Source organism: Cynocephalus volans, chromosome 5 (genome assembly GCF_027409185.1).
Source record: "Cynocephalus volans isolate mCynVol1 chromosome 5, mCynVol1.pri, whole genome shotgun sequence".
Classification (NCBI taxonomy): Eukaryota; Metazoa; Chordata; class Mammalia; order Dermoptera; family Cynocephalidae; genus Cynocephalus; species Cynocephalus volans.
In genome coordinates, this window is record NC_084464.1 from 101,970,576 (window position 1) to 101,994,437 (window position 23,862).

The window sequence follows — 23,862 nt, forward strand, 5'->3', positions numbered from 1 at the left end:
TACTAAGGTAAGAAATTGACCAGAGAGAATCTAGTGGGCTCCCAAGATTGCTTCCAGAGACCAGGATGGCCTGAGTCCATACTTGACATTTAATAAGACCTAATCACCATGATTAATGACCATGGGAACACAGATAAATATGTCATTATAAGACGCTTATCTAGTTTACATTGCCAAATCTTGGAGCATCACTGAAACTACTGCTGAGCTCTAAAAAATGTGTAAATGGGATCTGTTTTAGGTCAGGCACCCTGACCACTGACTGCAAGCCTAAGGTAACAGAAGAACTTCTCTGAAATCTTGTAATCATCTTGCTTATTCAGGTCTTCCTACTAAGTGGATGTAAAACTGGAATGGTTTGAGGATCTCCTAAATCTGCCTGTGTTAGAGGGGGGAAGGGGAGAAGTGAAGAGGAATGGATTGCTCCACTGTCAGTTATACTGGAAGATTCATTTCCGGTGAGTATGTGTGTGCATGCACACATGTGCAAATACATGCACCCCTCCCCAAGAATTCTACTGTCCTTTAAGTTTCAGCACTATTTATAAGCTATATAATTATGTAGTTTAGACAAGAAAGATTTATAACTCTTCCCATGAGTTCTCTCGAGGACACAAAAAAAATCATAATTTTAAATATGGAAGGACTTTAAAGCTTACCTAGTCTAACAGACCCTAGGCTTTTGGATTTCACAAGCCAAAAAACTTTCCAAAAAATATGAGTTCCAGTGTAGAGTGTCAATCTTTTTATTTTGCACAGTAAGGACAGCAAAACAAATGCAAAAGCAAATAAAACAAACCTACCTACTATCATCAACATTTTCAGGAAATAATCTCAAAATTTAGAGACTAAAATTAGCCTTGTGAAAAACTTACTAAACTATTAGCATTTGGGGTATGACTGACATCTTACTTTGTAAAGAAATGCAGAGACGTAAATAGCCTGTCTGAGGTAACATTTGGCTTGGGGCAGAACTGAACTCTCCCACCACACTATACTCCTTTCCTTGCTCTTGTAGATAAATAATGTCAGTGTTTCAAAGACATACTCTCCAATTTAAGAAAAATGTTTGAAAGTGAAGTATGAAGTAGTTACCACAAATATGAAAAGTTGTGAGTGGGTATAGGTGGCATGGGTATGAGTGGCATGGTGTGGGTCAGGATAAAATTTAACCATGGGAAGAAAAAGAGAAGAAGCAATTGAGCATAAAGAATTTTCAAATACTTACCATGACACAACTGCCCAAACTGAGGTGCTGAAGCTCTGAACAGAAGTTCAAAATGCTGAGCAGTGCTGTTTGCTGCCATCAGGGACCACATCAAAGGCAAATATGGAAAGTGAATGAAAGTGAAACAAAGAGAAGAGGTCAATTAGACATTAAAGGCTGTCACTGCTTTTCCTGAAATACAGCTCAAAACCTAAGTTACAGATTCCACAAATGCCATTTAATGAGTCCCCAGATGCTCCACCATTGATTGGCTTGGAGTCAAGGTAATCATTACTAGTCTCCATGTTAAGTTGTCACTTTGTATATGTTTTCTCATGCTCTAAAGGTACGTATATTCCCCATGACCTCTCAGTTCATTTCCCAAAGGTAAGCAATTTGAAATTCTGGTTAAAACTGATTAACAAGACAAGCTAAACCACCCTTTCCCCTCACTGTCCCCTGCCCCCAAATACCCACACGGTGCTGGTGACACTCCTGAAGAACAGTGGCAGCTCTGACATTCACTGATCAGCTGCAGCCTGATAGAATTGCCAATAGAGTCACCCCAAATCAGGATTGAGCTGGTGACTTTAATGTCAAAGGATTCTCTTTGCTGACAAGGATACGAACAACCATTGAGCACCTGTCAGTAGCAACGTGCTGACTGAAACTTATATAAACATGTACTTTCCAGTCATGTTCCTGCCATTTAAGCCCATCTATCCTGTGCAATGAAAACGGTCTCACCACTAAAGAAACCCTAAAGTATGCTAGAGTGCTACATAATCATGGCACCTAAAATATCTTTAAAAAGTCATTTCATTTCATGACATGCCTGCCATGAAAAATTGTAAAAAAACAAAAGAATGCAAAATATTCAAATTTCCAGTTTTTCTTTTATGAATTCAGGAGAAAACTATTCAAATTTACATGATAAACATTTGAACTAAATCATATCTAACATAATGAAGAAATCATAGAACCTCTGTTAAATCTGTTCCAAGCGCACAGAGACTGAAACTGAAAAATATCAGTTGAGGTGGGGGATGAAGACTGTGTCAATGACAAAGCAAAACATTTGGCCAAATCCCAGATAAGGTTCTTACTGAGAAAATAATAAAGTATTTCACATAAAGTAAGGTCATTTAAAGCAAAAATAAAATAATAGTAGTTATAACAGGCCCTAGAGGGATATTAAACTTAAGTCTAATTATTTCATTGTTGAGCATTTCTTTTAATTTAAGCAAAAAAAGTTTATACTGATTTTATACTTAAGTTTCCACATAACTTATACCAGTTACAAGACAATCCCATGTAACACTCAGAATGTTCACATTAGAAAGGGTATATGAAGATAAATTAATTTGAGTTTCTCTACAATACTTAGTCATTTCAACTTACTAACAGATAGGGACAGGCCATTAGGTTTTGTTTTATAAGATTTTCCCATGAGCAATATCCAGACCATATTGGAGAGAATTTTTAGAGAAGATCCCATATATCCTTGTGGGTAAGAAATTTTAAATTAAAAATATATACAGACATATACATACACACAGATACATACATGTAACTCATGGAACTTGTTTGTTAATTTATTTTAAAATTATTTACTATGAAGAATCAGATGAATTTCAAACATGCAGACTAGTATAGGGTCCAATAGAATATCCATGTAGCCACCACTCAGATTAACTCTTAATATTTTGCTTTCTTTGATTATCTACTTTTGTAACCCTCCATCTATTTATATATTTCCTCAGAGGTAATCCTTATCATGACTCAGTGTTTAAAAACATGCTTGAAAATTATATAATTTGACTACACATTATGTATCAATAAGTAGCATATAATATTGTTCTACATGGTTTTTATATAAATGATATTATATTGTGCATATACTTCTGCATGTTCCTCATCAGCAATTGTGAAAGATTTGTCCATAAAGACTGTCCATACATACAGCTCTAGTTCACTGATTTTTAATGGTTGTATGATATTCCATTATGCAAACATACTACAACACATATTCTCATTTGATGGATATTTAGTTGTTTACAATTTTCACCATCACAAACAGTATTAGAACAAACATTCTCATACATGCTTCCTGTGTATTTATAGGACAGTACAATATTTCTCTAGAGCACACACCAGAGGAAGAATTTCCAGGTGTTTGGGTATGCTACAAGTTTATTAAATTTTGCAAAATAGGTCTCCTGAATGCTTGAATCAATTTATTCTCCCACCAGCAGTGTAAGTGTGTTAAGTCTCCCCACATTTTTGCCAACATATGGTCTTTTCATTCTTTTTAACATCTGCCTATCTGATGAGTACAGAACAGCATAATTTACATAAGTATGACTGCTAGTGAGGTTAGGATCTTTCATGTTTTCATATGCTTATTGGCCATTTGTACCTCCTGCTCTGTAAACTGCTTAATCATATCCTTTGCTGATTTTTCCACTGGGTTGTTTCTTCCTTCTTGATTAGTAGAAATTCTTTATTTATGCTGGATAGCAATCTTTGTCCATTATAACCATTACAAATATCTTCTCTAAACCTGAGACCTGTCTTTTCACTTTGTTTACGGGATCTTCCGAGATGTGAACATTTTATATTTTTAATATAGTCACATTTATCTTTTTTTCCCTTATTTGTATTCTGTTATTCTTAGTCTATTTATGTTCCATAATTTCTAATTCTTTTTAAAAAGATGTTTTCTTTTACTTCTTCAAACTCTCACCCCAAACCCTACCCTTTTTAAATTCCTCCTTGTCTTAGGGTTATGTAGTTTGCCTCCTTCCAACACCAGGATGCCTAATGAAGGTGTAGAGGTCCTGCCTTGCAATAGCACAGGGTATACTGCAGAACCAGTAGAAGGCATGGCCAATGCCAGGTCACTATGTACTTTTTAGGATATCTCCCCAGGCAAAATTCCTCCTTTCTCTAAGACATCTGAAACCCTGGGATAGCTTGGACAGCAATGGAACACTGCCACCTAGCTCTAACTGATTATCCCCAGGCTGGGACAATAAGATTCTCTGGATACAGTCTGAGATAAATTCTCTGCAGAATCAGTTCTTCTAATTAAAAATAAGAGTAAGACAAAAAAATTTACTATCAAGAACATCATATTAACCTGTGTGGACCTTTCCTTCTTGAAAGCATACTATTGCTTATTGTCTATCTTAAAGATTATAACTTTAAGGCACAATCCTAACAGCATATCCTCCTAATTCACTTTTGTACTAAGAGTCTAATCATATATATCTAGAAAACATCTTATGGAATGGTAGTTGCATTCTTTGGGAGAATTTCATGTCTTAGAAGAGGAATTCATGGCGTACTATACTATCTTACAATAACTTAAAGACTATGCACATTAAATTGGGAATTAGAAAATCATTTAGGTCATTAGAGAGAACTATCATTTTTTTATCTTCACTAAGGAACTAATAAAGAATAAAAGAGATTCATGTTGAATGATATTACTCATCTTTGCTGAATAAGACATACAAGATCAAATGCTGAGACTAAGATAAGGGGAAACGGAGGTGATGTCTAAAGGAAAAAACAATGATAATCTTGGAAGAGACGCTGTGAGGAATGTAACAAGAAGTCAAATAGAGATAAATAAAAGACTGACAGGCAGCATTGAGGTGACCAAGCACAAATTAACACAGTTCCATGGCTTTCTTCAGCAGAGTTCATCAGTGATAAGCCAAAGACTACAGGAGTACCCAGGTTCACAGAATACATGTATGAAATCAGTTTGCAAGCTCTCTAAATCCAGTTAACCTATTTCCTCTGAGAATATCTTTAGAATATTCTTTCTCTATGCTGTTAGCATTCAGAATTAAAATATTGCTATTGATGACAAAGCAAAGAGGAGAAACTATGGAGAAACCAACTCTTCATTTCCAGATATAGAAGGACCTGATTTGGCAGAGACCACAGACTCAATAGTTCAGAGCAGAAGCTGACAAATTACTGCCCACAGGCCAAATCCAGCCCACCACCTGTTTTTGTAAAGTTTTATTGGAACACAAGGCACACCTATGTATTAATGTATTGCCTATAGCTGCTTTCACACAACAGCAAAGTTGAGTAGCTATGACAGCGACCATAAGGCCTACAAGGCCTAAAATATTTATTATCTGGCCTTTCACAGAAAAAGTTTTCCTACCCCTAAGGAGAACAAAACAATTCTCTATAATAAGTATATGCAGTACTTCTACACATCTAGAACACATAAATGGATGAATCAAAGCTATATTATTAAGTAAATTATAAAAAAGGCATTCAGAAATAAAAAGTGAAAAATTTTAGGAACCTTAAGACTGAAGGTTAAACTTAGATTTAATACTAAACTCATTCAACAGAAGCATAGAGTAGTTCGATAAAATTAAAATATAATTTAAATAGTTAGATTTAATAATGCAAGGCAGCATAATCATTTTCAAACAAGTTTGTAATTTTCAAAGACCAACCTTATTTAAATCACTATGGAAAGGAATTCACTAAGGAGTGACTGGATCAACGATAATTTGTTCTACAGAATTATCAAAACATATTCAAGGTGAATGCTGTCATCTGGTAGTAGAACATATTTTCATAAAGAACTAATTATTTTACATTCCACCTAAAATCTACCTACTAATACTGTTCTGCAGCTTCAAAACCCAATGTATAACTAGAAGTAATATATTCAACATCTCTCCACGTCCAGGTAAAGAAGCATAAATAGCTTTTTAACATGGGACCAAACTGGAAGAGTAAATGCATAATTAAATGTCCAAGGAGATCAGATGACACTCAGCCATTTCAGAGAGTAAAATGACAAAAGTAAAGGAAGATATAGCAAAATATTGTAACAGGTTATGAATGAAGAGAAGAGACAAGCTCAGTGTGAACAGTTTTAACTAATGCAATTAAGTAACAACAATTGAAAGCATGCTTACGGGATCCAGATTTTCAACTATCCACTAAAACTCAGAAAAGGATTGTAGATTCTTCCAATCCAAGAGCATGGGATATCTTTCCATCTTCTTGTATCCTCTCTAATTTCTCTCAGCAGTGGTTTGTAGTTCTCATTATAGAAATTTTTCACCTCCTTGGTTAACTCAATTCCTAAGTATTTTATTTTTTTTGGTGGCTATTGTAAATGGGCAGGCTTTCTTGATTTCTCTTTCTGCATGTTCACTATTGGAGAAAAGAAATGCTACTGATTTTTGTGTGTTGATTTTGTATCCTGCTACTGTGCTGAAATCATTTATCAATTCCAACAGTTTTTTTGTAGAGGTTTTAGGCTGTTCGATATATAGGATCATATCATCTGCAAACAGGGACAGTTTGACTTCATCTTTTCCAATCTGGATGGCCTTTATTTCCTTCTCTTCTCTGATTGCTCTGGCTAGTACTTCCAACACTATGTTGAATAGGAGTGGTGAGAGTGGGCATCCTTGTCTAGTGCCTGTTCTTAAAGGAAAAGCTTTCAGCTTTTCCCCATTCAGGATGATATTGGCAGTGGGTTTGGCATATATGGCTTTAATTATGTTGAGATACTTTCCCTCTATACCTAACTTATAGAGGGTCTTTGTCATGAATGAGTGCTGAACTTTATCAAATGCTTTTTCAGCATCTATAGAGATGATCATATGGTCCTTGTGTTAGAGTTTATTAATATGGTGTATCACATTTATTGATTTGCGTATGTTGAACCAACCTTGCATCCCTGGGATGAATCCCACTTGATCGTGATGAATAATTTTACGTATGTGTTGCTGTATTCTGTTTGCTAGTATTTTAGTGAGGATTTTTGCATCTATATCCATCAAGGATATTGGCCTGTAGTTTTCTTTTTTGGTTATATCTTTACCTGGTTTTGGTATCAGAATCAACATAGTGAAAATGTCCATACTACCCAAAATGATATACAAATTCAATGCAATCCCCATCAAAATTCCAAAGACATTTTTCTCAGAAATGGAAAAAACTCTCCAGACATTTATATGGAACAATAAAAGACCACGCATAGCCAAAGCAATGCTGAGCAAAAAAAAATAAAGCTGGAGGCATAACACTACCTGACTTTAAGCTATACTACAAAGCTATAATAACCAAAACAGTATGGTAGTGGCAGAAAAACAGACACACTGACCAATGGAATAGAATAGAGAATCCAGAAATCAACCCACACACTTACTGCCATCTGATCTTTGACAAAGGCACCAAGCCTATTCACTGGGGAAGGGACTGCCTCTTCAGCAAATGGTGCTGGGATAACTGGATATCCATATGCAGGAGAATGAAACTAGATCCATACCTCTCACCGTATACTAAAATCAACTCAAAATCAATTAAGGATTTAAATATACACCCTGAAACAATAAAACTTCTTAAAGAAAACATAGGAGAAACACTTCAGGAAATAGGACTGGGCACAGACTTCATGAATACGACCCCAAAAGCACGGGCAACCAAAGGAAAAATAAACAATATCAAACTAAAAAGCTTCTGCACAGCAAAAGAAACAATTAACAGAGTTAAAAGACAACCAACAGAGTGGGAGAAAATATTTGCAAAATATACATCTGACAAAGGATTAATATCCAGAATATATAAGGAAATCAAACAACTTTACAAGAAGAAAACAAGCAACCCAATTAAAAAATGGGCAAAAGAGCTAAGTAGGCATTTCTCTAAGGAATATATACAAATGGCCAACAGACATATGAAAAAATGCTCAACATCACTCAGCATCTGGGAAATGCAAATCAAAACCACATTGAGATACCATCTAACCCCAGTTAGGATGGCTAAAATCCAAAAGACTCTGAACGATAAATGCTGGCGAGGTTGCGGAGAAAAAGGAACTCTCATACATTGTTGGTGGGACTGCAAAATGGTGCAGCCTCTATGGAAAATGGTATGGAGGTTCCTCAAACAATTGCAGATAGATCTACCATATGACCCAGCTATCCCACTGCTGGGAATATACCCAGAGGAATGGAAATTATCAAGTCGAAGGTATACCTGTTCCCCAATGTTCATCGCAGCACTCTTTACAATAGCCAAGAGTAGGAACCAGCCCAAATGTCCATCATCGGATGAGTGGATACGGAAAATGTGGTACATCTACACAATGGAATACTACTCAGCTATAAAAACAAATGAAATACTGCCATTTGCAACAACATGGATGGACCTTGAGAGAATTATATTAAGTGAAACAAGTCAGGCACGGAAAGAGAAATACCACATGTTCTCACTTATTGGTGGGAGCTAAAAATTAATATATAAATTCACACACACACACACACACACACACACACACACACACAAACCGGGGGGGAGGGGGAGAAGATATAACAACCACAACTACTTGAAGTTGATATGACAAGCAAACAGAAAGGACATTGTTGGGGGGGAGGGGGGAGGGAGAAGGGAGGGAGGTTTTGGTGAAGGGGAGCAATAATCAGCCACAATGTATATCGACAAAATGAAACTTAAAAAATAAATAAATAAATAAATAAAACATATTTATGTAAAAAAAAAAAAGAAAAGAAAAGGATTGTAAAGGAATTAGTCCACAAACACCAAACACCAATGATTACAAAAGGAGGAACACTGTTTGTCTTCCTCCTTTCACAAATGCTCTCCTATTTGTTTAGCTATTTTATTCCTCACAGTGTCCTTGGTAATGTCTCCAAATATTCAGATGCTACAATGACTACTTCTAAAAAGAAGGATTTCAACTTCAAAAACAGTTTTAGTTAGTGAAATGATGGATAATAGAGGTGAAAGTTTGGTGTAAGCAGATATGAAGTATCATGCAGCTATAATTATTATTAATGCTTTTACCTGTTACAAAAAAATTTATTAATAGGTGAAAGAATGCACAAATTCAAATTTTCATTGACAACTTTTAAAGAAATGCTACCCATAAACTTTCTAACTTCCCATCCTCCAGATTTCTAAAGTGCTAAGCAAAAATACTTAATAAATATGATAACTGATGTTCATTTTACTCACATATAACTTTTAGATAGTACAAATTTATGGGTTAGTAGTTATATTTACGCACACCCTGTACATCTGATAACATATCAAGATTGTTTCATCGATGTACACAGTACTGTGTTTGCTATTTTACATTAGTATAAGTTTATAGTTGTTATAACTAGTTTAAGACTTTTTTTGCTAAGTATTAAAAATTAATTTTTCCTTATCTTTAATAAAGAATGCAACTCTTGATTATAACACTCATTACAGGAAGGTAGGATTCCAAATTCGTATTCCTCACTGTAAAACATGAGTTTTAGAAAGCATATTGATGAAGGGACATATAATAACTTTATACATTACAGACATAGACTAGCTAAAATAGAGACTAGTGATATCACATGACCATAAACAAATGTACTTTTACTGATCATAATACATTCCAAACACATCAGAGCATTACCTCCAGGTAATAAAATGGGATTTTATAAAAGTATATTCATCAAATGAAAATTCATAAATTTGCATAACAAATACCTACCTCCAAAGAAGTCCTAAGAACACTATCACTCAATTATTGGAATTTAAAATACACATGTATATATATATATGAATCTCTCTTTCTCAAATTTTAATTTTTTTTTTTTTTTTTGCCCCAGTGCTCCAATCACAATAAATTTGGCGAAGGGGAATATGGGACAAAAGTTGAAGTATACTGAGAACTAAAGTACGTGAAAGTAACCACATGTAGAAATAAACAATCATCCTTCTGGAATTTTTAAATTCAATTACTTTAAAGAGATTTGCTATGAACCATCTAGTGAAAGAGAATATTGTTCTCTTTTATACAGTTTAAATATGCAATATGGTATAAATTATGTACTGATGCATAATCACAACTTGAAAATACTACTGTCTTCTATAAGTTAAACTTTAAGATCAACATTACAGGGGGAAGTTAGAATTCTGACTGATCTCTTAAAAAAAGGTTAAAGATCATAAATGATATAAATTAATGTCTTACACATTTCTTTGAGGAAAAAAAAGAAAAGTTTTCTAAACCTAAATGTAGATGTTTTATAGCTACCTTAGACCACAGACTCAGAATTTTAGCTCTAAAGTACAAGTTTTGGTGATAATTTGTCAAATTCCAATAATGCACGTGTGTGATGAAACAAAATCTAAGACTAAATGTTCACACACCTTTGCCTTGCCATGCAGTCTCATTTCAGAACCTTTTTTTTACCACTGTAGTGGATCTCTCCTACAATTATAATTGAATGCATATTTCCTCACAGATAACTAAACTGATCTACTTCTATAACAACCCATAATGGATGATAGCAGAGATTTGCAGTCAGAAAGACATGGCAGTTTCCACACCAGCTGGACTTGACAGTAACCTTATTGAATACATAAAGAATGTTTCAATCACAGGGGTAAGGGTTGGACTGTCACAGAAGCATGTAAACAGAGTCTGAGGCATACGCTGCTTGACACTATTCACCTAAACGATACCCAGCTAAGACAGTGCTCTGTTCCAAACACTTTACTCTTCCAAAAGCACATCTTTCCTTCCTGTTCAGATAAAGGTGTCAACCTGTTCTGTGCAGATGCTTTTAAGCATTTAAGTCACATAATTAATTCTCAATGTCTCATTCTAAGCTCACCAAACAAGTCTTATAGCTGTAATTTGGCTTCCTTTAGGACATGCCAATGGTGAGAGAACAGCTTAATCAGTCATCTCTGATGAACAGTATCCTTCCCAGGCAGATTTCTTATACCTGGTTTACTGGTCACTGTCATGATTGTGCTTGATAATGAATCTGTCTCCCAAGAGATGATGTCCCTACTCACTGCACTGACAAGTCGGGCTTCTTCACGGTAACTGAACCACAACCCTTCCACTCAGGTCACACAACACACCCCCATCAAAAGCCTCATATTCCCATTGGAACTTCTATAAGGCCTTCTCAGGATAGAGAAGTATAGAAATATTCTTGCCTGGAGAGTCATAAACTGAGGACTCTAAGAAACTTTGTTAGTTTTAGCATATGATAGTTAACAAATTAAACTTATGTTACTAAAAATCATAATTTCTTGATTCTGTTTAAGAACAAAGTAATTACTAATATCCTTTTGTTTTATATGTTATCTAGCTAAATTAATCTGTCTGAAATAGACTGCATTTTAGATGACAGCAAATGACAGTCTACATTAGTCAATTTAGGTGACCAAAGTAGGTTCTTCCTATTTCATTTTCTCTTCTTGGTCTTAGTTATCAGGACTGGCCTTGTCAAGTAAGAGACCAATCCCCTTCACTTGCCATACAAGTTTGGTATTACAGTCGGAGTTTATTATTTGCATTGGATCTACTAAAAGAAAGGCCATCCCTGCTCTATGTACCAATATATAATAATGTGTTCTTTAAATCAAAAAAGCATGTAGTAAAGAGACCACTACATCTGCATGTCAGAAAGCAATTTTATGGCACTAAATCATATCGTACTCTTTTCAAAAGACAGTGTATAATCTTTTGTAGGAAAGCCCTGGTGCTTTCAATAGACAGGGTGGTACGCATTTTTACTTCTCTATACACTGCCAAATAAACTGGCACAGAAAAAAGTAGCAGAGTGCTGATATCCTGAAATCCAACAGAGTAAATATTAACTACTTTTGTTGTCCTCTAGTTCATGAATAGCTCATGAAGATGAAGGCAGAGGGGTCCTTGAAACTATCGACACAGCTTAGTTGGCCAAGTAAACAGTTGCTGAACCACATTTATGAATTACTGTCATATACTACTCCCCTACAATACCTATAATCAGTTTTCACTTCTTCAGATTCTTTCAATTTATGCTCTATCATTCTTGAAGTGAGGCAATCAAAACTGAATGCAGGTGTTCCATTTATAACTTCAACTTTTAAAAAACACTCTCAGTTTTCTTGTCTGCTGCTAAGCAACAGAATGACATTCTTACTGAGCTGCCTAATGTGACCCACTCTCATCCCCCACTCCAGATATTTTTTTTCCCCAAAGAAAAGGTAAACAGGCTCAAATTTCAAACAGTAATTGAGATTGTTTTAGTACAAGCAGGACTTAAGACTCTTCTTAAACAGTGTGTTAAAAAGTTATTCTTATGCCATCTTTTACAAGGTGTATTAGTTTTCTAGGACTGCCACAGCAAAGTACCACAGAATATATATACTTTAACCAACAGAAGTTTATTTTCTCACAGTTGTGGAGGGTAGAAGTCTGAGACCTCTCTTACTGATTGGCTTGTAGATTGCTATCATCTAGTGTCTTCACATGGTGTTCCCTAACTCTTTGTGTCCTAATTTGTTCTTCTTATAAGGACACCAGTCATAGTGGACTAGGGCCCACCCTAATGAACTCATTTAACTTTAATTATCTCTTTAAATACCCTGTCTCCAAATACAGTCACAGTCTGAGATACTGGGGGTTAGGATTTCAACATACAAATTTTAGGGAGATTAATTCAGCCTAGAACATAAGTATTTATGAGTAGGTTGCAGATATAGGCCCCTTTAGGGGTAAATCATGTCTTCTACTTAAAATGCCCCTGTAGGGATAAGAGCCATTATGTTTTCAACTTATTTTCAAATGGTTCTGAAAAAAGATTACACATGTAGTAGAGGAATCTGGATGGATCAAAGTATATGAGAAATCTTTTTTTTTTTCTTTTTGCAACTTTTCTATAAGTCTAAAATTATTTCAAAATAAAAGTTTTTATTTTTAAGTATTTAGAAGTCTATTTAGTGAGTTAGATTTTTATGGCCCTACTCTCACAAAAATACATCACCATGTATGGCTAAAGTAGTGCTTACAATCAATGTTTATCATACATAAGAACTTTATGAACAGAGAGGAAAAGGGATAGAACCAATGTCCTTCCAATCATTACAATACCTAACTCTACTATAATTGTTTCTTTGCCACAGACGGTAGAAGAAACTAAATACAAGTAAAGTTTCTTTCCTAAGTTCCCATCTCTTGCCTAAAGCATTTTCTATTCAACTCTAAAAGATCCACCAGATTCAGTTAAAAAAAAAAAAATTCCCCTATCTGCCAACCCATTTCACTAGTTATTCTGGGATCACATAGTAGACAGGGCCAAAAATCTCAGCTCAAGGGTCATTTCGTCTAAAAAGGTTTTCCAACACAGAGCACCTCCAACCAAATGCAAACCTGTGACATGACATTGCTGGCATGTATTTGGGCTTATCGTATACAAGTCCGCTCTGTCTCTCATTAATGTAATAGTATCTTGTTCCTTACTATGCATATATTTACTGCTCTGCACCTACAAAATTCAAAATACCTATGCCACTGCTCCTGCAAATTTAGTGAGTTTTTTTGGCTGATGTTATAAGACGTTTGTATTTCTCTGATGAAGTGATTTTTCACTGCAATCCTAAACACATCTAAAGAAAGAAAAAGATCTCATGAAAATAAATTAAGAAAACCAATGGAACTGTATTTTACTACCTTATAAGGCTAAAAATTCTGAGCAACCATTGGTGCAGGGAGGGACCACAGAGGCATCCCAGCATATAAGGCTATTCTAACCATGCCACGGTTTCATTCTCCTGAGGTCTCATTCTTATTGAGTAATCAGGCCTGAAGCATGCCTGGTTATGGTTAATCACTGAAGAACACATCACCTAGCTATCAACAACACATCATTTTATATGCCAAAATTATTTTGAGGATTATCTGTCCTAATGCTGCTCTCCATTATAGAATAACATTGAAAGTAAGCCTATATAAACCATTCCCTTGAAGCGGCTCATTATGTATTGATTCTACAAACTTTCTAAGTGTAATTTAAATGTTTCTAAATATAATTTAAATAACTAAGTATAATTTATAAATTCAGAACAACTAAGACTTCAAACTAAGTTTGTTCATAATAAAAATAAAAGACAAAAATTCCATTTTCCTCTAAAAGATATTTGAGACAAGAACATATTTATAAAATATGACTTAATAGTTTGTATTTTACATTGGATTATAATGTTGTATATGTTAGTTACAATGTTATATTTCCTCAGCAATTGCAAATTAAAAAAAAAAAAAAAAAAAAAAAAAAAAAAAAAAGAAAAGGAATATGTAGTGAAAAAAAAAAAAAATCCCTATTTTAGATAGAGGCAGCCAAGCTACTAAAATAACTACCATTCTATGCTCTTACATATCTTACGATTTTAACTACAACACCCAGGCCACAAGACCTAGGTTCAAATCCTGACTCTAATTACTGCTCTGTGCCACTGGGCAATTTATTAATCTTTTGAGACCTTAATTTCATCATCTGTAAGAAGGGAATACCACCTCCCATCACTGGACTGGTATAAATAAGTAATAATGCAAAATGTCTAGGACAGCAAACAATATATTTGGTAAGTTTCCCAAACTCTGGGGCTAAAACCCAGGTCTCCAAAATCTTCTAAAGCTTTATTCACTATGCACACAGACTTCCTTAAAATGGCATAAATGTACTGTTTACTATGTACTATGTATGTTTAAATGTACTATGTTTATAAATGTACTATGTTATATATAAGTACATAAAATTTAACTCTGTTACATCATAATTTGACCTCTCTGAGGTAATATGTTAGATTCGGTATTTTATGATATTAATTTTTACTTATTTTAAAATTAAGAAAAACAAGAGTAAAAGTAGCACTGGATAATTTGTAGTTCTTTTAAAACAAAATGACCTCTCTCCAAAAGCTCAAATTCATATCTTCTTTTTCTTCTCATATACTTCCTTAGAGCAAGCAGAGGCATTTGAAATCAGTTGCTGCTCCTGCTTTTCAAAACAGACTCTATAACATCTGAATGTACTGCCAGTGATTACATGGAAGGTTTAGAGAGAGACGAGCCTCCTAAATCTTGTCTTCTCATTCCATTTGCTCTCCTGTATCAGCATCATTAAGTGCAGGATTAAAAGGGCACATGTATTAAAGGGAGAAGGAAGTGACGTAATGCTTTGCTTAAGTGACAAGAGAAATGTTTAGAAATAGATATGAATACCAATGCTGTGGCTTCTATCTGTTAAAAAAAAAAACAAAAACAGCTGACTGTATTGCCTTCTCCCCTTTTTCCTCTGAGTTACTTAGTGCCCACATGGGAGTCTGATGTAGATCCCTAGAATGAAGAGATAACAGAAGTGAGTCAAGTATAGGTGGAGAACACTGAATACAGAGTTGGGAAGCATTAAAAGAAAACACTGCCTGGGTAAGTTTTGCTTAATTTTAAATTTGCCATTTATAGCACTAAAATAACATCAATTTTAATTTTATTGTAAGTCAACTATAGATCAATGAAAATCAATTTTATAAATTTTCACATATTCAATGTCTGAAAAACTGTGGAATATATAAGTGATTTTTATGGTATTTTAGCAGATGGCCTAATAAAAAATTTAATAGAAAGTAACATAGGTTACAACCTAAACTTTATTTAATGCATTCATACAATGATTTTACAACTTTAAGTAACTGAGGGAAGCGAGAGCTGATGCTATCTAGACTTAGGTACACATGTATAAATTTCCACTCTTGACACAGAAAATCTTCTCAATCCTCATAAATCACACCTTTTAAAAAAATAGAGTCATATTCTATCAGTCTCTTGAAGCTGTAAATTTAAGAAAACTGTACACTAACGATTCTCTGACACTTAGATCATGTTAATAAATAACATTTCAAAAGCATCTCATGGGATATATTTTCACAAAACATCACAAATGTAAGATGCCTGGCAAGTTAACATGACTTTTTTGGTTTTTACCCTATTTTTCTTCTCAAAAGCTCACTTAATAATTAAGTATGCTATATTTCTTCTCAAAGTTAAACAATCAGAAAATTTTTAAATGAGGCATTATCTTGTTCAAAGGATCTCAGACTTTACAGTATACAGGCAGATAAAATGGTAAATGAATCAATGAAAGCAAGTATGGCATAATTTCAGAATGGACAGTCCTACCAAAGAAAAGGTAACTGACAATTTTACATCCACAGAAATGGTGAGTCATTTCACCATAGACCAACGAAAACATGGGCTAATACCATCCTTAAACTGGCATTCAGGGACAACAGTCCCCTTATTTTATAAATAAAAAAATCTAGCAATCTGAGACTATGTCTTAATCTACATCACTAAGCTTGTCACTGGCAGATGCAGAACTAGAATCAAAAGTCTTCTTCCCTCCAAACCAGCTCACCTATTAAACTCTAGCTAAACATTCTGCCCAAAACTGAGAATACATTAAATATAAGTTCTCATACTCACATACTTTAAGACTTCCACAGATTGGAAATAAAGGTATGTGCTAAAAAAAAATGTAATTACTCTGATCTACCACTAAAAAGACTATATATGCTCAGATGCTTTTATAGGTAAATTCTACTTAACAGATAATTTCCATTTATTCATATTATTCCAGATCAAAGAAAAAGATAGGGAGTTTCCCAATTCATTTTGCTAAGCTGTCACAATCCTAGCCCCAAACCTGATAAAATAGAATGAAAAGGAAAACCATAGCTCAGTCTCACTTAAGAAAGCAGATGTAAAAAATACTTGTAAATATAAACCATAATATAACATTTACTATGAGCCACACAGTGTTGTAGACACTTTACTTATATTAAATCATTTAATCCTCACCACAACCTTTTGAGATGTGTGCTATTATTACTTCTACTTTACAGAAAGGAAAGCACAAGGAGTTGAGAAATTTCCCCAGAGCAACACAATTAGTAGTAATAAAGTCAGCATCCAGTCCCAAGCAATGTGGCTCCAAAACATAAGGAAATCAACCTAGCTATGTATTAAATAAAAAACATATAGAGACTACCCCAGGAATGTAAGAACTGTTCAATATAAATCATTATATTCATAAATAAAAGAAACAAGATGAGAGTGTTAACAGAGGCTTAAAAAACCTAATATACTACACATCTTTGATAAAATATTCTTAATCAAATTAAAAATGATAAAGACTACCACTTATCACAAAGCAACATGAAACAACATATAAAAACAGTAAACTGCAAGAGGAGTTGTCTGCTTAGTTCACTACTGAAGTTCCAGTGCCTTAGTTCACTACTGAAGTTCAGTGCCTAGAACAGTACCTGGCATCTAATAAGTACTCAAATGTTTGCTGTATAAATATAAAAAAAAAAAGAAATATCAAAGACATTCCCACCATATTAGGAATAACACTGTTAAACCTGCTATACTCTATTATTCCACATTATTTATGAAGTTCTACTTAATGCAGTAACATTTCCTACACTGGAAAACATAATATTGTAAAAATAGATATTTGGTCTTCATCCCTCCTAAAATCCTAAAGTCCAAAGTGCTGTCTTTTTGTATGCTAAAGAGTTGACTGATGGCTGGCAAACCCTCGGTAGCTTCAGGATGAAGGCCGGTCACCCACCAGAAAGACCAAAGCAGGACTAGAGGGTTGGGACTTTCAGCTCCACCCCCCAACCTCCTGGGAGGGAAGAAGGGCTGAAGGTTAAGTTGATCACCACTGGATAAAGATCTAATCAATCATGCCTATGAAATGAATCTTCCGTGAAAATCCAAGAGCACGGGGCTGGGAGAGCTTCTGGATAGCTGAACACATGGAGGTTCCTGGAGGGTGACAGGGGGGCATGGAAGCTCTGCTCTCCTTCTCCCATACTTCACCCTATGCGTCTCATCTGTATCCTTTGTAATAACCTTTATAATAAACTAGTAAATGTGTTTCCCTGAGTTCTGTGAGATGCTCAGCAAATTAACTGAAACCAAGGAGGGGGCTGTGGGAACACCATTTTATAGCCAGTCAGTCAGAAGCACAGGTAAAACAACTTATAGCTTGCATCTGAAGTGGGAAGCTGTCTTGGGGATTTAATTTGTGGGATCTAACACTATCTCCAAGTAGATAGTGTTGAAATTGAATAAGAGGACACCCAGCTGGTGTCCACTGTGGAAGTGGTTGCTTTGCTTTTGGTGAGGGTAAATCCCCACCCATTTGATCACAGAAGTCTGTCTTCTGTGATAACTGTTGCTAAGAGTAGAGAAAAAACACTTCAGGGGTGTGTGGGTGTGTGGGTGTGTGTGTGGGTGTGTGTTTTAAGTATTCAGTAAGATAAGCAAAAACAAGATATACAAAAACAAACAAATTGTCCTCTATACTAACAATAAACATTTAAAAATATATGGAAGAGAAAACAGCACCTGAAACTGTAACACGCAACAGATAAATTTAACCAGAAAGATGTAAGACCTAAGTGAAGAAAACTATAACATGTTCTTGGATGTAAAACAAAACCTATATGAACAAATGGGAAGCCTTATTACAGAACAAAATGGAATATACTGAACACACTTCTAATAACATCCTTGCTGAAAGACATATATGGAAGAATAAATACACAAGAATTTACCAAAAAAAAAAAAAAAGGATTTACAAAGAATGGTGAGAATGGTGAGAAGTCTTCCTCTACCAGATAACAAAACGTACTACAAAATTGCCATGATATTACTACTGCTCCTACTACTACTGTTATTAGTAGCTAATTTTAAATATGTACTGTTTGCTATGTTCCAGGGACTAAGTACTTTACATGTAACTTAATTCTCACAATAACCCTATGAGATCTGTATTTTTATTATCCCCATTTTAGAGATAAGGAAACTGAAATACCAAGAGGTTGAATATCTTGACCAAGGTAACATTAAAAGACAAGCAAGTGTACACTACAGTGGGAAAATCACTGGTATATCATTTTGGAAAAGTAATTTGGTTATCTTTATTCATTCACTTAATTGAATGTATTGAGAATCAGTCTTCACCAAGTACTATTCTAGATGCTGGAAACATGGCAATGAAAAAAAACAGACACAGCTCCTACTATTATATCCTAATATGAGAAGGCAGACAGATGATAAGCAAGAAAACAAATACCAATTCAGAGAGTCATAAGGATGCTAAAAAGGAAATAAAACTGCGTGATAGGAAAGAAACAAACTAGAAGGGGGACTACTTTTCATCAGTGCCCAAGAAGCCATCTCTAAAAAAAAATATTTAGGTTGAACACTGAGCTGAAAAGAGGGCAGCCTGTATTGAGCTGGTAAAAACATACCAGACAGGCAGAAGAGCAAAAGCCCTGAGCCAGGACAAGGACAGAATGTTCAAGGAACAGAAAGAAAGCCAACTGGCCTGCAGTAGAGGGAAAAAATATATGACAGAAAGTGGGTGTTCACTATAGGGGCCCAGACACATACTCTTTAACCAAGCAATACCACTTCCAGGACTCGATCCTACATCAACAATAGCATGTATATATAAAATTACACACAGAAGAATGTCATTGATAGACGGTTTGTAAAAAGAAAATGACTGGAAAAACTAAATGTTGATCATTTGGGGAATGTTGAATAGATTATGGTATAACATACACTACAGTTAGTGAAAAGAGTTAAGATAGTACATCTACTGACCTGGAAAGATGTCCTAGAGATATTATATGAAAAAAGCAAGTAGACTAATATATATGACATGATTCCATTTTTTAAAATGAGACTTATGGGGGCCAGCCCGTAGCTCACTCAGGAGAGTGCGGTGCTGAAAACACCAAGGCCATGGGGCCATGGGTTCGGATCCCTATATAGGGATGGCCGGTTAGCTCACTGTGTGAGCATGATGCTAACAACACCAAGTCAAGGGTTAAGATCCCCTTACCGGTCATTTTTAAAAATAAATAAATAAATAAAATAAAATAATAATAAAATGAGACTCATAACAATTGTATTAGAAATTTTAACCCCTAAGTCTGGTCCTGGATAAATTCCATTTTTCCCTCCTCCCCCACCAAGCAAATGTAACCCTTGCATACTATCCTCCTCTTTCTCTAATTCATTCCCTGCTAGCACTTTATCTCACCTCAGTCCACTACTTGTTTCTTTACCAGAGAACATGAACAGCATCACAAAAATTTTAAGAACACAAAGAAGAAAAACATTTCCTTATAATTTAAAAACATAATGGACTCTAAATAACATTGAAATGACTGGATCAGCTCTAATGATTTTAGTCAGATGGCATCATAAGCTTTATTTAAAAATCAGAAATCACATCACAAGCAACTAAAGACAACTAAATATTCGGTTGGCTATGACACTAGCAAAGATATAAATGATGAATTATTCTTACTTCTATTTTTGTTCGATAGAGAACAAGTCGTTTAAGGCTGCATAATTTGGCAATGTGGTTGAAAGCTTGAGGTGGTAGTTTATCACAGGATGAGAGATTTAAGTCCTGCAGATTTGGACACATCTCAGAAATAACTTCCAAGCAAGTTTCATTAAGGAAGTGGCTGCAAGATAATTCAAGTCGTACTAATTCAGATCCACAAACCTTTAGAAACCTGTTAAAAAAAAAAAAAAATCCCTGTTTTATAAAATTTTATGAAACTAAAATTATTTTTGCAAGAACTTTAGAATTACATCAACTCCAAGCAAACATGCTTAGAAGAATGGATTTCTATTAGGGAAAATGTAAAATTTGTTTCACTTAAATTGTCATTCACTACATACTGAAATATGCACAGTTAGACTAAAATAACTCAATCTGAAAAGACACAATGGATTCACATCATTTAAAGAGTCAGCTAAGGCTAAGTGGACAATTAAGAAAGCAGAGAATGTAACTGAGTTGGTAAAATCAAAACACAAAACATAACTCTAAACTCTTGGAAGGTATTTCCCCCTTAATGGTACCCATTCAGTACTGTAAAATATATTTTGAGCACTGCACATGAAGTGACAACTTTAATTAAATGACCTCAATCAGACTAGCCTCCTCTCAACTCAGAAAATTTCTAGGTTGGTTTAACTGCACTGCTGAGATATTCCTTGTAGCTGTTACTATTTAGCACCTGGACTGCTTGATGTTGAAATTATTTCAAAATAGCCAATTGCAGCTTCACATAAAATACATAGAAATAATCTAAGGTAAAGGACATAAAATGCTTTATCAGAATAGGAATCACAGAATTTATCTTAGTTACATTACAGTTGGGGGAAAAACAGTCTTGTCCTTATGATCACCACCTGAAAACAATCTAAAGGTAAACATGAATCTAGGAGTATTCGAATCCATAAAACTTTATCAACTAAACAAACTGAACTCTTAACACAGTGCACCAATTATTACTATCCAGGTCTCTTGACACAACCTGACCCATCAGTGTCACATCAGTGATCTGCTGTCACTTAATTTATGCCACATCTTTTTTTCCTGAATGACTTAATAAGATTATAAATACAAATAAAAAATAAATTTTGATGAAATCACATCACCTGTATAAATAAAGGAAGTAATACTGGACTAGAAATCAAAAGATAGACTTTTTTGCTCTGTTCCAATACTTCTTTGGAAAAGGCATTTATCCATGTCTCAGCATTCCCTCAGCTGTAAAAGGCAGACTTGTAAAAGTAACAGTACTCACCACACTACCTTGTGAAAAGCAGTTTGTAAAGGTCAGAGCACCCCACAAACATTAAAATGTGAGATAAATCTTGGTCAACTCACATTTAAACAACAAAATTCAGTTGCTATTCATTTATTTTAAATATGGCAAGTAACCCAGTAGCCCACACATCTTATTTAATATATTTGCCACATTTCAGACAACCGCCCACTCCTTCCTTAAAATTCGGACACCCCTCATGTACCTCCCTCTCCTGGATCTCTTCCAGCCCTTCTCATTTCTGTTTCCTTTGCTAGTTGTATCAGTCTGCATTAAGCATTCATTCATTCACTCATTCAACAAATATTTATTGAGCTTCTACTACACCCAGGCAGTAGTCTAGGCAACAGGGAGACAGCAGTGGACAAAACAAAGTCCCTGCTCTTTTGGAGCTTATTTACATTTTGGTGAGAGAAGGAGACCATAAACAAACAAACAAGTAAAATGAATACTGTATTAGAGAGTAAAAAGTGCCAACGAGGAAATAAAAGCAGGGAAGGGCAAAAGAAAGTGTCAGGAGTGGATAGAGTGGTCAGAGAAGCCTCAGTGAGGTGGTGAGTGAAGACTGAGGGAGGTGAGAGGGTGAGCAAAGCAGGTATCTGAGGAAGAGCATTCCAGGCAAAGGGAAAGGTGAGTGCAAGGGCTCTGGGGCAGGATAATAAGCAGAGTGAGGAACAGTATGGAGGCTGAGGTATGCAGGGGGCACCAAGTGACAGGGAGATGAGGAGTAGATTAGAAAGGTGAGGGGGCCGTTCATGCAGTGTGTATCACTATAAAGACACACAGTATACTATACTTTCATTAAAGACATTATAAAGCCACACAATATACTACACTTTTATTTGGAGAAGATGGGATTCCCACTCATCAGAGGTTTTGAAACCAGAAGTGATGCAACCTCCTTGTGTTTTACCAAGATCACTCTGGTTTTTGTGTGGAGAATAGACTGAAGAGGAACAGGGGCAAAAACTGGCAGACCATCAGGACACCACTGAAATATTCAGGGAAGAGAGGATGGCACACTGGATCCAGGTGGTAGCACCAAATGTGGTGATAAATATTCAGATTCTGGACCTACTTCAAAGGTAGGCAATATATATTAAATTATGACATATTACCTATACACTAAATTGAACTCTATCATCTATTTCCCAACCACTATTTCTCTCTTAACCACAATTTCCTTACAGCTGCCTCAAATCCTTTGGCAATGGAACAGATCCTTGGTGTACGCAGTACTCAGCACACTGTCAGGCACATAAAAAACAGTTGATGACAGTTGGGTAAATCTTCCAATTGTGAAAATTCACTTAATAAACTTAATTTTTCTCTATTCTTGAACAAACTAAGTTCTAGTGACTCAGGGTATTTTTCCCTTAATAGGGTCAAACTATTCCCAGGAAATATGGCAAAATTAACATTTTTACCTTGAGTACACATAGTAGTTATGGAGAGTTCATTATTTATAAGCTACCAGTCTAGAAATGGATGTAGGGTTTCAGAGAATTAAAGCATATCCTATTTTGATTTGATAATTCTAAATTATTTGCAGATCACAAAGTTAAATGAGTATATTAACTCAGAATTAAAAGCTTTAGCCATCTTATCTAAGGTCTTCATTATTTGGCAAAGCATTTTGTTCTACATTTCTTTTTCATATTTGACTTAGAATGTCTTGACATCCTTTTCTCTTTACTCTCATTATTGATCTTTTCCCCTCCAAAGAATTTATAGAGTGCTATCGAGCCAATTATCAGAAAGCCAACTGTTAATAGACAGTCGAAAACTTCTCAAGTTGATTTAATGAATGATAGAATTTGAAAACACAATAAAGATAATGACTATACCTATACTATCTGACGTACTCCCTCTCAAAATTCCTATAGTGCATATTTTTACTCTGAGCAGATCTGGTCAAGTTTTATTTTAATGCATAATTACGTATATGTTTTTGTCTAGGCCAACTACGTATTCATCTCACTGTGATACTGGTCAGTTGAAAGGAAAACTATAGCCTCTTTATTTCCTGCAGTCTAGTCACTCTATATTGTAAATTCTCATAATATATTTCTTGATATTGAAGGTTTTATGGG

At 35.0% G+C, this 23,862-nt stretch overlaps 1 protein-coding gene across 3 annotated transcripts in view; it reads right to left on the reverse strand.

The window, feature by feature from the left end:
• The window catches only part of FBXL4 (F-box and leucine rich repeat protein 4), a 65,096-nt gene that overhangs the window by 3,495 nt on the left and 37,739 nt on the right, over positions 1-23,862 (reverse strand). For all 3 annotated transcript variants that reach the window (XM_063097438.1, XM_063097437.1, XM_063097439.1), the window contains 2 exons: positions 20,452-20,665; positions 1,229-1,300 (listed from right to left, as the gene is read on the reverse strand). In XM_063097438.1, the coding sequence (XP_062953508.1) occupies positions 1,229-1,300; positions 20,452-20,665 (286 nt within the window). The remainder of the gene's footprint in view (positions 1-1,228; positions 1,301-20,451; positions 20,666-23,862) is intronic.